The sequence below is a fragment of the Lactuca saligna genome, chromosome 9, assembly GCF_052625555.1.
Source record: "Lactuca saligna cultivar CGN05327 chromosome 9, ASM5262555v1, whole genome shotgun sequence".
NCBI lineage: Eukaryota > Viridiplantae > Streptophyta > Magnoliopsida > Asterales > Asteraceae > Lactuca > Lactuca saligna.
The window spans coordinates 84872850-84889717 of record NC_136425.1 but is presented as its reverse complement, the minus strand read 5'-3'; the positions used below and the strand labels follow the sequence as shown (position 1 = coordinate 84889717).

At 35.1% G+C, this 16868-nt stretch overlaps 1 protein-coding gene across 1 annotated transcript; it reads right to left on the bottom strand.

Moving 5' to 3' along the window:
* Nucleotides 1-17: 17 nt before the first annotated feature.
* Nucleotides 18-12863, bottom strand: LOC145016548 (replication protein A 70 kDa DNA-binding subunit A-like). The gene is made up of 10 exons (XM_078974829.1): nt 12822-12863; nt 11098-11253; nt 10709-10976; nt 1267-1357; nt 1078-1199; nt 901-985; nt 672-807; nt 390-592; nt 198-308; nt 18-90 (listed from the first exon to the last, which is right to left on the bottom strand). Exons 1-10 carry the CDS (start codon nt 12861-12863, stop codon nt 18-20), a joined length of 1287 nt encoding a protein of 428 aa, XP_078830955.1.
* Nucleotides 12864-16868: the final 4005 nt, after the last annotated feature.

Genomic DNA, 16868 nt, shown 5'->3' with positions numbered 1-16868 from the left:
AGCGGTAAAGCCTCTAACTATAATTTTGAAAGCCATTTTTCTACCAATAAGTTCATTGATCTCAACAGGAAAAGCAACAGTGTCACCCATCTAAAAAAAAAGTAAACGAAACAAAATTAGACTTAAAATGTAGAAATCATTAGAATAAATTATGAATTTTATATAATGGATTCTTTATAATATATACCTTTTCATACTTTTCTATCAAATCTGATGCTGAAATGTTTAGAATACTTCTAACATCCCGATCAAACAGAGTAAGTGTCACTACTCCCACCAAGCCTTGTACTCGAATTTTGAGCATAAAACTAAGGTATTTAAAAAACAAATAAAAACCATACAAATTAGATAAATACAATAATGAAAGAATATTAAATTTCTTATTATACCTTGGTTCAACAACTATGACTTGGTTTTTGCACTTCTGTTGTGTACATACCCAAGATTCATTCTCAGCCACATGATCTAAAAGATTAGCCTGTTCAATGGGCATTTTATGAACCTTTCTCTTACAGTTCTTGCAAGCCGGGTAGTACCATTCTTGATTATCTGTAAACATCTTAATTGTTCCAAGAATGATGGCATAACTCCCCTATTATTAGTAATAACCAATGATGTTGAATCAGGAAAATTAAGCATTACTAATTTAAGATTTAATAATGTAAATATACCTCATCTAATTCGTGGATCATGGAAATCTGGTAGAATTTAGTATTTTTCAGAAAGTCATCATGTACAGTATACATGATAGAAGATGTTGTAGCACGAGAACATGAAGAAGCCGATCCACTTTCTTTTTCTTTAAACCTGTTTACAAATAAAGTGTAAGCAAACTATCAATAAAAAATAAATTTAGTTTAATAGTAATATATAAAGGACTTGATTGAAACGTTATCAAACTTTTTTTTGAAATCAATAATTTCTTGAACTTGCTCATCAATGAATAGCTTTGTTGCTAAATATGTGTTATTCACATATACACGCCCTGAAAATTGAATGAAAAAAATATTGGATTAAATAATTTCTTAGATAAACATTGAAAATGGTAAAGATAGAAAATTGTATTAATAAAAGGACCTCGGTAATCCTTCCACCTAGCACACTGAATAATCATTACAAAATTCACCCAATGTTTGGATACATAGGAATCAATTTGTTCAGCATAATCTCCCCACAAAGTAGCAAGCACTTGTCGTCCCCTAAATGTATATGAATTAAAACAACAATTTTTAAAGTAATAATACACAAGTTTTAAAAGAAACATACTCTAAATCTTCCAATTTCAATGTAATCCTCTTATCAAGTTTTTGGGTTGCAGGTTCCAGTGGATAGCATTGGAAAACATTACCGATCACATCTATAATATACATTATGTAAGATGTTAGTATATAATTAGTGTTAGGATGGAAAAATTATATATGTAACGCCCGTGTTTCTAGGCTTGCCATTTTTAGCAATGTAATAGTCTAGGTTAACCTTTGTAACTCAACTTGAAATAATAAGAATGTATTATTTGTGAATTATGTGAATTATGTGATTTATGTGTTTATTTTCTTGATTTTTATAATTTAATGAATTAAGAATAAAATAAGCATCAAAATTTAAGTGTGAGATAAGCCCGATATCTTTGCATAAAGTTGTAGTGGTCGAAACAAGGATTTCGGAGATATAAGGAATGCCAAAATCCGAGTTATAACGAAGAAGTTATGACCTGTCGAAGTTTCGAGACAGAACCGACACGACGCCGAGTGACGTAAAATATGAATTTACATTAGAGCGATATTTAGCCGTAGTGATCTAAACGAGAATCGAAGATCTCTTTGTTAGCATCAAAGCGATAAAAAGTTAGGCGAGAACGGACGTCGGACGAAGAAGTTATGATTTAATAACGAAGTTTTTCCTGTCCGAGCCTTCTAAAAATAAATAATAAAAATAAATTCAAAATTAGCCGACGGAGTCTAAACGAAAGTTGTAGATCGTAGTCTCACCTTTCCGTGGATATAAGGAACGTCAAAAACGGAGTTCGTATGAAGAAGATATGAATTTCCGAAGTTTATTAATTAATTTATAATTATTTTTCGGAAGCATTATCCGAAGGCGAGTCACAGATCTTATCCGACTTACGCGCCGCGTAAGTGAGTACGCCCCGCGTACTCCGAAAATGTCAACATCGCAGCAAGTGGCTTCGGATGACGCAAGGGCTTACGTCTCTGAGGCAGTACGCCCCGCGTACCCCGAAGTTACGCCCCGCGTAATCCTGAGGTTCAGCAACTATAAAAGGAGGTCCGAAGCAGCCGAGTTTTCTTTTACAAATTCTTCATTTTCTCTCATCTTTTGCCTCGATTTGCGTGCCGATTCCATCCCGAAGCCCTGGTAATATTCCCGAGTCCCGAAGCGAGTCCCGAGATCCCGAAGATCCCGAGAAGTGCGGTTTCCGAGCCGAAGCTCTGCCCGCGAGAAGTTCGATTTTCGTAGAGATCTTCCAGATCTGCAGAGGATTACTACTTCTGCAAGCCGTAGTGCTGCCCGATCATCTTCTGATCAGGTGAGTGTGTAGTTACTTTCATTCCAACACAATATTATGAAGTATTTCCTATAAAATACGTGTTATGTGTATATATTTGGTTGTTATACGTGTGAGTGTATATTCACTCTCTTCTATCTTATAGATCTGAAGTATTCTCTATGAAATACGTGTTATGTGTGTATGCCTCATCTGTTATGTAAAAAAAAATGTTTTGATTGAGCATGCTATACAGGTTTTGAAACTACGTATAAAAATGTATATTTTATCTACTAATATGTTGGGTAGAATATGGGTAGATAGTTGGTGTGTAATAAATAGATGAGAGGCCTCGTTGTTGTTTGATCCAGTCATCTAGCGGAATTTAGATGACGACCACAGACTTTTCTAGATAGTCATGTGGAACGCTAGCAGGCTCATAACCTGTAGGTGTTAATGAACTTGGGTGTTCATTCGATGTATTCCATCCCCCCCATGGTTGCCTTATTTGACTTATATTGCTGAGGAACCCCCGAAGCATGTGTAGTCGCCCCGATGAAATATTCTTAGACTAGGTCCCTTGTGTTAGTTATTTTAGGGACATAAAGTGAGAATAACGGGAATGGGTAACTGGGTTATTGTTGGTTGATAATAATTAATTTAATTATTTATTGTGGGTTGAAAACCCTATATGCTCACCAGGCTCCCAAGCCTGACCCACTCAGTTGATTTATTTTACAGGAAGTGGCGCAAGAGCTTAAGATGGGCAAACATCAAGTTGTTTTGTTTACAAGTCTGTATATGTATATATTTGTTGAAAGACTTGTAATGCTATCGTTTATGCTTTATGATCTGTATCGGAACATGACATCCCGACTTTTGATTATGAAATGAAATCATATTTCTTTATGAAATGTTTTGATAAATATCTATTTTATCATGTTTTGTTTTTGGGAACAAATTCCGCATCTCTTTTAAAATTAAAAGGATTTACTCTGAAAATTATTTTAAAAAGCATAAATGAAATCGGTCTTTTCTGGCCGAGATTTTGGGGATGTCACAGTTGGTATCAGAGCATTAGTTTAAGCGAACTAGGAATTTGTAGGATTTCTAGACTTAAACTTAGAATGCTAAGTGGAATTTTGAGATGTGTCTATTATGTTATAAGACACAAGCACTAGTTTATTTTAGGAAAGTTGCCTAAAATGCTTTATGTGCTAAATGTTATATTTTGCCATATATGATATTATTTGTTCGGATCTATGGTCTGTTGCCGACCGGATCTAGAAACCTTATGTGTGTAGGATTCTAAGCGTACGTCTACGATATTAGAACTAGCATGTAAACGTTTCGGAGTGATAAGGATGATTTGAATATCTATCGTGAATAAGGATCTAATTTCACCTTATTCGGTGTGTAGATCAAAAATGGTGAGAACAAGAAGTGGAGTTGGAAATGCTGATGAAAATAGGAATCAACCACCAGTGATTGAACAAAGACCTGTTGTAGCAGCAGCACCTGAGCCAATAACCATGGCTGGTGTGCAATTGATGATTCAGACGATGTTGGATCGTCAGATGGAGGAAACTAGACGGTTGCTTCAACAAAATCGTGAAGAATTGTCGATTCGTGTGGAAGAGCCTGAATTAAATGAAGGGCACTCGGAAGGTGGAAACTTCAGTGGATCAGTTGGTCAAGCCAACCCACCGATAGTTAGGCAAGATAACCGCGATGGAAGGAATGATGGAATGGGATGCAAGTACAAGGACTTTTTGACTTGCAAACCATCGACCTTCAATGGAAAGGAGGATCCGATTGGGGTTATGGATTGGATCTCCGAAATGGAGCTAGCCTTCATGACGTGTGGCTGCAGAGGTAAGTTGCAAACTATCTATGCCGTGCGTCAATTCTGAGGTGGAGCCGTTCGTTGGTGGAACACTCTAGGGAAGACTTTGAGCCATAATGAGCCACTGCAATTGTCATGGGCAGAGTTCTTGGTGCAGTTTAAGCGCAAGTTCTGCTCGGCTCAAAATCTGTTGGAGTTGGAGAACAAGTTCCTGACATTGACTAAGGGCAGTATGTCAGTTGATGAATACACCAATAACTTCACCGATAAGATGGAGTTTGCCTTGCGTATCGTTCCAGACGAGCTGACGAAGGTGGACCGGTATGCGAAGGGACTCCCATGGGAGTATGAGGTGCCAGTACGTCAGGCACATACTTTAGAGGCAGCTATCTGGGCTGCCAAGTCTGTTGAGAACATGATAAAGGGGAGAACCACCAACAAGGTTGAGGTTGGTGAGAAGAGGAAGTTTGAGGGAACATCTGGTTCCGGCAAGAAAAGCAAATTTTCAAAATCTGATTCGAAAAGGTTTGGTGGGGGTAAAGGAGGGGAAGCGAAGTGGTGTGAAAAGTGTAAGAAAAAGCACTTCGGGAAATGTAGCGAGGATGTAACTTGCTACAAGTGTGGAAAGGTTGGACATTTTGCCAATGAATGTCCGAACAACAAAAGGATGTGTTTTGGTTGTAATGAAGAGGGGCATATTTTGAAAGACTGTCCGAAGAAGAAGGAGGCAGCTAAGCCCAACATTCCACCAAAGCCGAAGGCGAGAGCATTCCAGATGACACTGGAAGCTGCTAAGGATGAAGCTGATGTCGCTTCAGGTACCTTTCTCGTTAACAATTTGCCTGCCCAAATTTTATTTGATTCTGGAGCCAACTACTCCTTTATATCGCATGAATTTGGTAGAAAACTAGCTTTGCCTGTTGATAGACTAGATAATGCTTTATTAGTCGAAGTCGCTAGTGGCAAGTTTGTACCTGTTAGCCATCGTATGAAAAACATCTTAATTGACTTGAATGGGAATAAGTTCTGCGAGGAATTATTGCCTATCGAACTTAACGGTTTCGACATCATGTTGGGAATGGATTGGCTCAGCGCCAATGATGCTGAAATTTTATGCAAGAAGAAGATTGTTAAAGTAAACCCGCCTGGGAAGGAATCATTTATGGTGTATGGGGACAAACGCCGAGTGAATTCTGGAATCATTTCCCTAATGAAAGCTAGAAAGTGTTTGACCAAGGGATGTACATCATATTTAGCATTCGTGATTGATGCTAAGAAGGAAAAGAAGGTGATGCAGAGTATTCCTGTGGTGTGTGATTATCCGGAAGTATTTCCCGAAGATCTTCCTGGATTACCACCTGATCGACAAGTGGAATTCCGTATTGACTTGTTACCAGGAACCACGCCAATAGCAAAAGCACCTTATCGATTAGCACCAACGGAGATGAAGGAGCTGATGATGCAACTTCAAGAGTTGTTGGACAAAGGTTTCATTAGACCTAGTTCATCACCCTGGGGAGCTCCGGTGTTATTCGTGAAGAAGAAAGATGGAAGTATGAGAATGTGCATTGATTACAGAGAGCTGAACAAGGCAACAATAAAGAATAGATATCCGTTGCCAAGGATTGATGACCTATTTGATCAATTGCAAGGTTCGAGCTATTTCTCGAAGATCGATCTTAGGTCAGGATATCATCAGCTGAAAGTAAGAGAGCAGGATATAGAGAAGACTGCGTTCAGAACTAGATATGGACACTACGAGTTCTTGGTTATGTCGTTTGGACTAACCAATGCTCCGGCAGCATTCATGGATTTAATGAATAGGGTTTGTAATCCGTTCCTTGATAAATCCGTGATAGTGTTCATCGACGACATTCTGATTTACTCAAAAAGCCAGGAGGAGCATGGCAGACACTTGCGAGAAGTGTTAGAAGTTTTGAAGAAGGAGAAGCTGTATGCTAAGTTCTCAAAATGTGATTTTTGGATTCGTGAAGTCCAATTCTTGGGTCACGTGGTCAACCAAGAAGGGATAATGGTTGATCCAGCAAAGATTGAAGCTGTAATGAAGTGGGAACAACCGAAAAGTCCCACGGAGATTCGAAGCTTTTTAGGATTAGCCGGATATTACCGAAGGTTTATCCAAGGCTTTTCTTCGATTGCTACTCCATTGACAGCTTTGACCCACAAAGGAGCTGCTTATACTTGGAGTGAGAAGCATAAAGAAGCATTCGAGAAGCTAAAGAAGAAACTATGTGAGGCACCGATACTTTCTCTACCCGAAGGAGTTGAAGACTTCGCTGTTTATAGCGATGCGTCTGGGGTTGGATTGGGTTGTGTTTTAACCCAAAGAGAAAAGGTGATAGCATATGCGTCTCGACAACTGAAAGAGCATGAAAAGAACTACCCGACTCATGATTTGGAGTTGGCAGCAGTAGTTTTCGCTCTGAAGATATGGAGGCATTACCTCTATGGCACTAAGTGCAAACTTTTCACTGATCATAAGAGTCTCCAATATCTCTTTAATCAGAAGGAATTGAATATGAGGCAACGACGCTGGCTGGAATTACTCAAGGACTACGACTGCGAGATACTTTACCACCCCGGTAAGGCTAATATTGTTGCTGATGCTCTCAGTCGGAAAGTCAATCTTGAAAGGAAAAGGCCAAGATCGTTGAGAATTGAAGTTGTCTCGACCATTGTGGAAAGTATAAAGAAAGCTCAAGAGGAAGCTTATGAGAAAAATGACCGAAAGGAGGAACGTTTGGGTAAAACGTTGGTGTTTGGTACAAACGGTCATGGACTGAAGGTATTCCAAAATCGTATTTGGGTACCTAAGTCAGGAGGAGTTAGAGATCTTCTGATGGAAGAAGCTCACAAGACCATGTATTCGATTCATCCCGGTAGCACTAAAATGTATAGGGACCTGAAACCCTACTACTGGTGGCCGACGATGAAGCTTGATGTTGCAAAGTATGTGGCCGAGTGTGTGACTTGTGCGAGAGTCAAGACACAACATCAGAAACCGTACGGGAGTTTAGAACCTTTACTTGTGCCTATGGGTAAGTGGGAAGACATTGCCATGGATTTTGTCACTAAACTGCCCAGAACAAAGAATGGTCACGACATGATTTGGGTGGTCATTGATCGATTCACTAAGAGTGCGCATTTCATAGCAGCCAAGGAGAAATGGTCTATGGAAAAGCTTGCGAATTCTTACGTAAAGGAAATTGTGAGGCTTCACGGTGTTCCGTTAACAATTGTGTCGGATCGTGATAGTCGTTTCACCTCGCGATTTTGGAAAAGTCTACAAGAAGAATTGGGTACCAAGTTGTGTTTAAGTACAGCTTACCATCCGCAGACCGATGGTCAGAGCGAACGAACGATACAAACACTTGAAGATATGCTGAGAGCATGTACCTTGGAATTGCTAGGTAATTGGGATGAACATTTACCATTGGTAGAATTTTCCTATAACAATAGTTTTCACTCGAGCATTAAGATGGCACCTTACCAAGCTTTGTATGGACAAAAGTGTCGTACGCCGTCTTGTTGGCTTGAGGCTGGGGAAAAGCAGTTTATGGGACCGGAGATGGTTCATCAGACTGCTGAAAAGTTGAAAATAATTAGGGAAAGAATGTTAGCAGCTCAAGATCGTCAAAAGAGTTATGCTGACAAAAAGCGAAGACCGATGACTTTTGAAGTTGGGGATTCGGTTTTGCTTAAAGTCTCGCCGTGGAAGGGACTTATAAGATTTGGTAAAAGGGGAAAGTTGAGTCCAAGGTTTATTGGACCGTTTAAAGTTCTTCAGAGGATTGGGAACCAAGCTTACAAGCTCGAACTACCAGAAGAACTAAATGGGATTCATAACACTTTCCATGTGTGTTATTTGAGGAAGTTCACGGGGGAAGTTCCCGACATGATTCCACTTTCGGAGTTGAGAATCGATGAGAACAAAAGGTTGATTGAGGAACCAGAGGCAATTGTTGACCGAAAGACTAAGAAATTGCGACGTAAGATGGTGGAGTTAGTGCTTGTCCGATGGAAACACACGAATGGGCCAAACCTCACCTGGGAGACGGAGAGTGACATGAGGAGTCGCTATCCGCATTTGTTTGTTGATGTGTGATTCCGGGGACGGAATCATTCTAAGGTGGAGAGAATTGTAACGCCCGTGTTTCTAGGCTTGCCATTTTTAGCAATGTAATAGTCTAGGTTAACCTTTGTAACTCAACTTGAAATAATAAGAATGTATTATTTGTGAATTATGTGAATTATGTGATTTATGTGTTTATTTTCTTGATTTTTATAATTTAATGAATTAAGAATAAAATAAGCGTCAAAATTTAAGTGTGAGATAAGCCCGATATCTTTGCATAAAGTTGTAGTGGTCGAAACAAGGATTTCGGAGATATAAGGAATGCCAAAATCCGAGTTATAACGAAGAAGTTATGACCTGTCGAAGTTTCGAGACAGAACCGACACGACGCCGAGTGACGTAAAATATGAATTTACGTTAGAGCGATATTTAGCCGTAGTGATCTAAACGAGAATCGAAGATCTCGTTGTTAGCATCAAAGCGATAAAAAGTTAGGCGAGAACGGACGTCGGACGAAGAAGTTATGATTTAATAACGAAGTTTTTCCTGTCCGAGCCTTCTAAATATAAATAATAAAAATAAATTCAAAATTAGCCGACGGAGTCTAAACGAAAGTTGTAGATCGTAGTCTCACCTTTCCGTGGATATAAGGAACGTCGAAAACGGAGTTCGTATGAAGAAGATATGAATTTCCGAAGTTTATTAATTAATTTATAATTATTTTTCGGAAGCATTATCCGAAGGCGAGTCACAGATCTTATCCGACTTACGCGCCGCGTAAGTGAGTACGCCCCGCGTACTCCGAAAATGTCGACATCGCAGCAAGTGGCTTCGGATGACGCAAGCGCTTACGTCTCTGAGGCAGTACGCCCCGCGTACCCCGAAGTTACGCCCCGCGTAATCCCGAGGTTCAGCAACTATAAAAGGAGGTCCGAAGCAGCCGAGTTTTCTTTTACAAATTCTTCATTTTCTCTCATCTTTTGCCTCGATTTGCGTGCCGATTCCATCCCGAAGCCCTGGTAATATTCCCGAGTCCCGAAGCGAGTCCCGAGATCCCGAAGATCCCGAGAAGTGCGGTTTCCGAGCCGAAGCTCTGCCCGCGAGAAGTTCGATTTTCGTAGAGATCTTCCAGATCTGCAGAGGATTACTACTTCTGCAAGCCGTAGTGCTGCCCGATCATCTTCTGATCAGGTGAGTGTGTAGTTACTTTCATTCCAACACAATATTATGAAGTATTTCCTATAAAATACGTGTTATGTGTATATATTTGGTTGTTATACGTGTGAGTGTATATTCACTCTCTTCTATCTTATAGATCTGAAGTATTCTCTATGAAATACGTGTTATGTGTGTATGCCTCATCTGTTATGTAAAAAAAAATGTTTTGATTGAGCATGCTATACAGGTTTTGAAACTACGTATAAAAATGTATATTTTATCTACTAATATGTTGGGTAGAATATGGGTAGATAGTTGGTGTGTAATAAACAGATGAGAGGCCTCGTTGTTGTTTGATCCAGTCATCTAGCGGAATTTAGATGACGACCACGGACTTTTCTAGATAGTCATGTGGAACGCTAGCAGGCTCATAACCTGTAGGTGTTAATGAACTTGGGTGTTCATTCGCTGTATTCCATCCCCCCCATGGTTGCCTTATTTGACTTATATTGCTGAGGAACCCCCGAAGCATGTGTAGTCGCCCCGATGAAATATTCTTAGACTAGGTCCCTTGTGTTAGTTATTTTAGGGACATAAAGTGAGAATAACGGGAATGGGTAACTGGGTTATTGTTGGTTGATAATAATTAATTTAATTATTTATTGTGGGTTGAAAACCCTATATGCTCACCAGGCTCCCAAGCCTGACCCACTCAGTTGATTTATTTTACAGGAAGTGGCGCAAGAGCTTAAGATGGGCAAACATCAAGTTGTTTTGTTTACAAGTCTGTATATGTATATATTTGTTGAAAGACTTGTAATGCTATCGTTTATGCTTTATGATCTGTATCGGAACATGACATCCCGACTTTTGATTATGAAATGAAATCATATTTCTTTATGAAATGTTTTGATAAATATCTATTTTATCATGTTTTGTTTTTGGGAACAAATTCCGCATCTCTTTTAAAATTAAAAGGATTTACTCTGAAAATTATTTTAAAAAGCATAAATGAAATCGGTCTTTTCTGGCCGAGATTTTGGGGATGTCACAATATACAAATATTATAAGAAGTAAAATGTCAAATCAAAGTTGTGAACTTTACCAAAAGAAATAGTTGAAGGGATCGCCTTATCGATAACATCTTGGAAGTTTGCAAAAGCGAAAGAATTCAAGGGCCCATTAAAACCAATGCACTTGTTTACTTTAGTGGTATATTGAAAAAACAATTTGTTTTGAATGTCAACAAACTTCATGGCATCATCAACATACAAACCAAGTGTTGGCTTATGAATGTAAACATCAGCATATTCTTCAAGTGCTTTTCCCAGTATAACATATGGTTTGTCCACAGTGCATTCAATTTTATTACCCTTCAAAAAACGATTAAATAAATAAGACACAAACAACTATATGATTAATATAATAGTGTATAACTAATAATATGATAAGTTGAAATCATTAAAAATGTTTAAAGCAATTATTTATAAATACCTCTTCATCCATTAAAATCATTCCGATTTGTCGTGTCTCGTGTGGTTTCGACCAAGTTGTTTGTTTCCAAAGCCGGATTATTCGCACTTTAATTGTGTAGTTGTCATTTGAGAGACCTAGATCATTAATCATTGTAATTTCTGTTGGATCCATGAGCTGTAAGATAAAAATTAAACATTCATTATATAATGGAAAAAATTGAGAATGATAAACAAATTAGATTTGAGAATAATAAGCAAAGTAATCAGGATACAATTTTTTATTTATTCCACTGTTTAGATAATTGTTTGTGTAAGTCATAAAATTTCTTCTCAAAATTTAAGTTGCATCGACAATTTTTGTAATGTTAGTATGATACATGGTTAAATTTAACAAAAATGACAATTCTGCCCCTGCTCATACAGAAATGACAATTACAAACACACAGACCACAGTTCATCCTCACCCGGGTTGATTAAAAAGGCACAAATAGATATCGATACAGAGAGATAAAAAATCGTACATCAATGCTATATACGACAAAGTAGAATCATATATGTTCACTCAATATAAGCAATAATATCTGGTCCACATATTACATATACACAACAGGGGCATAACAGTCCTTCTGGTCCACATCTTTCAAAGAATGTTGTATTGTGTTGTGATTATTATTTCTGGAGTGTCTAAACACACATTCAATTACCTGTCCAGGTTGTTTTTTCAGATTTGGTTGAACTTATATTCATCTAATACTTCATGTACTACATAGAAGTAATCTTTGTTCACATGCTCAAGAATCATATCCAAGTTCAATGAAAGAAGCGTTGATCAAAATGTAAAAATATCCAAAATCAAGAAGATTAGAGTCAACAATCAGGCACAATAAACTTTAGTTTTTTTCTGTATTATCTCCACATTCAACTACTTGGACAAAAATGCCCTTTTTAAGTCAAAAAAAATCGATAACCGTTTTTTTTTTTTGACATAAAGTGATATTCTCAATAAAGTTACAGTACGAAGTGAATTAAACAGTCACACTGAAATTGAAAAAAATAAGAAATAACCACTAACTACTGGTTTCTTGTATGGATATATGCAAATCAAGCAAAGCATCACAGAAATCCAACAGGAAATCCTAGCTACATACTCTGCACATATGAATACCATGTTTTTTGATGATCAAAACAATAACTAAAGACATGCTAGCAAACAACAAAGCTTTTTTATGTAAAAATATCCAAAATCAAGAAGATTAGAGTCAACAATCAGGCACATTAAATCTTAGTTTTTTTCTGTATTATCTCCACATTCAACTACTTGGACAAAAATGCCCTTTTTAAGTCAAAAAAAAACTCGATAACCGTTAAAATATTCACCTGTATTTCTTCTTTTCAACTTTCACAGAAGCTTAAATTTCAAATATAACATCAAAAAAATCAAAATATAAAAATATCCAAAATCAAGAAGATTAGAGTCAACAATCAGGCACATTAAAACTTAGTTTTTCTGTATTATATCCACATTCAACTACTTGGACAAAAATGCCCTTTTTAAGTCCAAAAAAACTCAATAACCATGTTTTCTGATGATCAAAACAATAACTAAAGACATGCTAGCAAACAGCAAAGCTTTTTTATGGTAGTTGGCATTACATCGAACAGGATGTTTTTTCAGATTTGGTCGAACAGCAAAGCTTTGTTGTGATTATTATTTCTGGAGTGTCTAAACACACATTCAATTACCTGTCCAGGTTGTTTTTCAGATTTGGTTGAACTTATATTCATCTAATACTTCATGTACTACATAGAAGTAATCTTTGTTCACATGCTCAAGAATCATATCCAAGTTCAATGAAAGAAGCGTTGATCAAAATGTAAAAATATCCAAAATCAAGAAGATTAGAGTCAACAATCAGGCACAATAAACTTTAGTGTGATTCTGTATTATCTCCGCATTCAACTACTTGGACAAAAATGCCCTTTTTAAGTCAAAAAAAAATCGATAACCGTTTTTTTTTTTTGACATAAAGTGATATTCTCAATAAAGTTACAGTAGGAAGTGAATTAAACAGTCACACTGAAATTGAAAAAAATAAGAAATAACCACTAACTACTGGTTTCTTGTATGGATATATGCAAATCAAGCAAAGCATCACAGAAATCCAACAGGAAATCCTAGCTACATACTCTGTGCACATATGAATACCATGTGTTTTGATGATCAAAACAATAACTAAAGACATGCTAGCAAACAACAAAGCTTTTTTATGTAAAAATATCCAAAATCAAGAAGATTAGAGTCAACAATCAGGCACATTAAATCTTAGTTTTTTTCTGTATTATCTCCACATTCAACTACTTGGACAAAAATGCCCTTTTTAAGTCAAAAAAAACTCGATAACCGTTAAAATATTCACCTGTATTTCTTCTTTTCAACTTTCACAGAAGCTTAAATTTCAAATATAACATCAAAAAAATCAAAATATAAAAATATCCAAAATCAAGAAGATTAGAGTCAACAATCAGGCACATTAAAACTTAGTTTTTCTGTATTATATCCACATTCAACTACTTGGACAAAAATGCCCTTTTTAAGTCCAAAAAAACTCAATAACCATGTTTTCTGATGATCAAAACAATAACTAAAGACATGCTAGCAAACAGCAAAGCTTTTTTATGGTAGTTGGCATTACATCGAACAGTTGGCGGACATTATACAAATGACCTTGTTACAATGTGTTAAAAAAAAGAAAATAATTGAAAATAAAAGGAAATGCATCACTGGGCATAATACTAACCTTATGTAGTTGTTGGGATGGTAATGCAGATTCTTAAAGACAATTGATTCCAGCGTGAAGAAGACGAGTCGTGCATGTATAAACGAAATTGAAAAGAAACGACTCATGAATGTATTATAGATGTAATAATAAGTAATTTTTGGAAATTATTACCTGCTATAAGTAAAGGACGAAGGATTACGCATGATTGATGCGATTCTAAATAGATTTCCAGTTAACATTCCATTTAAGTACAGGCCATACACAGAGAAGATTATGTTGAAAGAAACCGATATGATTTTAAAATCGAATCCTTGAATCCACCATGATATGATTTTGAAATCGAATCCTTCAATCCACCGTTGAATTCTGCTCTGAACGCCAATCCTTCAAACATCATAACCGATATGATTTTGAAATCGAATCCTTCAATCCACCGTGATTGAAGGCTAATCAGTTGGCAAACGTATCTTTGTTGTTCTGTATAAGGACTTAATTAAGGAAACAAATTATTTATTATTTATATTTTTATTATTATAGTAGATATACGTGTGTTCAACAATTTAGCTGCATTCCATGTGGCATTCTAATACATTTACACGTGGAATATTTGAAAAGTAATAAATTAAGAAAATGCCATTTGTCTAAACGCATAATAATTTGCCAAGTGTCAAAAAGATGTTGATTTATTAGGGTAGATTTTATATTTTTTGAAAAATGGCAATAAAAAGATAAAAATACAAAAAAAAAAACAAAAAAAAAAACAAATAATTGGAAAACAAATAAGAAAAAAATAAAAAAATAAAAAGATGAAAAAAATAAAATATAAAAAACGAAAATAAAAAATGTACATATACACGAAAAAATAGAAAACAAAAGGTAAAAAGGTTTTAAAAAAATTGTTGAAAAATAAAGTTAAAGAATGAAAATAAGTATATATATATATATATATATATATATATATATATATATATATATATATATATATATATATATATAAAGAAAATAAAAAATGTACATATATTTATAAAAAAACCGAAAATAAATAAAGTATACAAAAAACGAAAAATAAATTTAAAAAACCATGTGGTGTAATTTTTTTAAAACTCAGAGACTAAATTTGAACTTTTTAGGACTGATTTTGCAAAAAAGTTAACCAACTTAACCATGAAATTCGTTAAGTGGGCTAGAGTGATAATTCTGCAAGAAAGTTGTGGCCACAACAATAAAAAAAATAATATTAGAGCTTTTTTTAATTACACGTTAAAAAATTAGAGCTTTTATAATATTAACTTAAGTAAGAACAGAAGTCTTTGATTTTTTGGTCAGCGATTGAAGAAATTGGAAGCCTTTTTGGTGGAAAAGAGTAACAAAGGCATCGATCATAGGAGGAAGTCATTCATACTCTTTAGGGTTAGGAATGTTGGTTTTGTAAGGTTTAACTAATTAAGTAGAGATTAATTGAATGATTTTTTTTACCATAATTAGATATTCTAATTACCGTTGTACCCTTTTAACTTATTTAATGATATATTATTTCTTCAATTCTCATTGGTACATACAATAATTACTAGAAACATTTGAATCTAAATCTCTATCTCTCTCTATCTCTCTCTCTCTCTCTCTCTCTCTATATATATATATATATATATATATATATATATATATATATATATATATATATATATATATATATTAAGTTTATTCTTTTATGTGTCGAATTTCTTTGAAAGGCTAAATACAGATTAACAATTGAAGGCACATATATAATATTTAATAAATACACAGGGTGTTCTTAAAATTTATATAAATTAACAAAAATTTATTAGAATTATAATTGTTAATATAATAATATAATAAATTGGAGACGAAATATTATTTACATAATTTATTACATATTTTAATATAACAAATGTGTTAGCGACTCGATCGAGACGGTCTAACAGAAGTTGGACTTTGTAAACATACTAACTATCTATAATTATTATGTATAATTATTATGATGGATAAAGTTTGATTTTATTGGCAACTAATAGAAAATCCGTATATATATTATATACCAATTAATACTTAAGATACTTTCTCACGTTAATTTTGATCTAAAACTTATACGAAAACTTGAAAAAGTTGATTTTTAAGGCAATTATAAAACAGGGAAACGTATTTTATCACTTAATCGATCTAAAACTTATATGAAAACGAGAAGTATGTCTTCACCCCGACCAACCATATAATATTGGGTAATATAGAAGTATGGGAGTCATTAGAGATGGAGCCATAATTTTAGAATAATGGGAGCAAAACTGAGATAACTTTTGTTGGCCAGTTCGACGTTAATTTTACTTTGATATAAATATTCATTTAAAGTTGTTATCATGTATTATTAAAACCTTCCATAATAATATATTAATACAATACCATTATAGTCATAAAAATGTTCTTTTCATTATGAGAAGCCAAATAACCATTACAACGTACGTGTATAAGAATTAAGGAAACGTGTATAAGGAATTGAAGAGTGCAAAATATGAAGAACCTTAACCCCTCTCGACGCCGTACTAGTAATTTTATGTTTTACTTTTTTGTATTAGACATTTATGTATGTATGTGTGTAAAAGTATTTATCAACGTGGTTTGTAGTAAATCTGCGTTTGTTTTGTTATAATAAGTTTTGTTTTTTGTATTATTGGTTTTTTTGGTAGTATATTAGTTAAAAACAAAACAGTTAAATTAACGACCATAAAAATCAAAATCTATGGCTAATTAATCTGATGGTTATTCATAACATGTGTATCCGTCACCAGTGACCATCATCTGTCACTCACAATTTAAACGCAAAAGCCGTTGCATACTAAAACAATAATGGAATTCTGTTAAAATTAACCATTATATTTATTTATTCTAATAAATAAAACCTAAAAATACAACATATCTATTTTTTAGAATGACTCTCTGACACACGATATTGTTTTATGATTACCAGGATTTTCCCTATTTTGATAAAAGTCAACTT

Coding starts and splice junctions, on each gene's coding strand:
- LOC145016548 (XM_078974829.1), bottom strand. CDS start 12,863: ATGAATATAAGTTCAACCAAATCTGAAAAACAACCTGGACAG. Junction 11,254..12,821: donor CTGAAAAACAACCTGGACAG/GTAATTGAATGT, acceptor TTTATCTTACAG/CTCATGGATCCAACAGAAAT. Junction 1,358..10,708: donor CCCTTCAACTATTTCTTTTG/GTAAAGTTCACA, acceptor TGTATATTATAG/ATGTGATCGGTAATGTTTTC.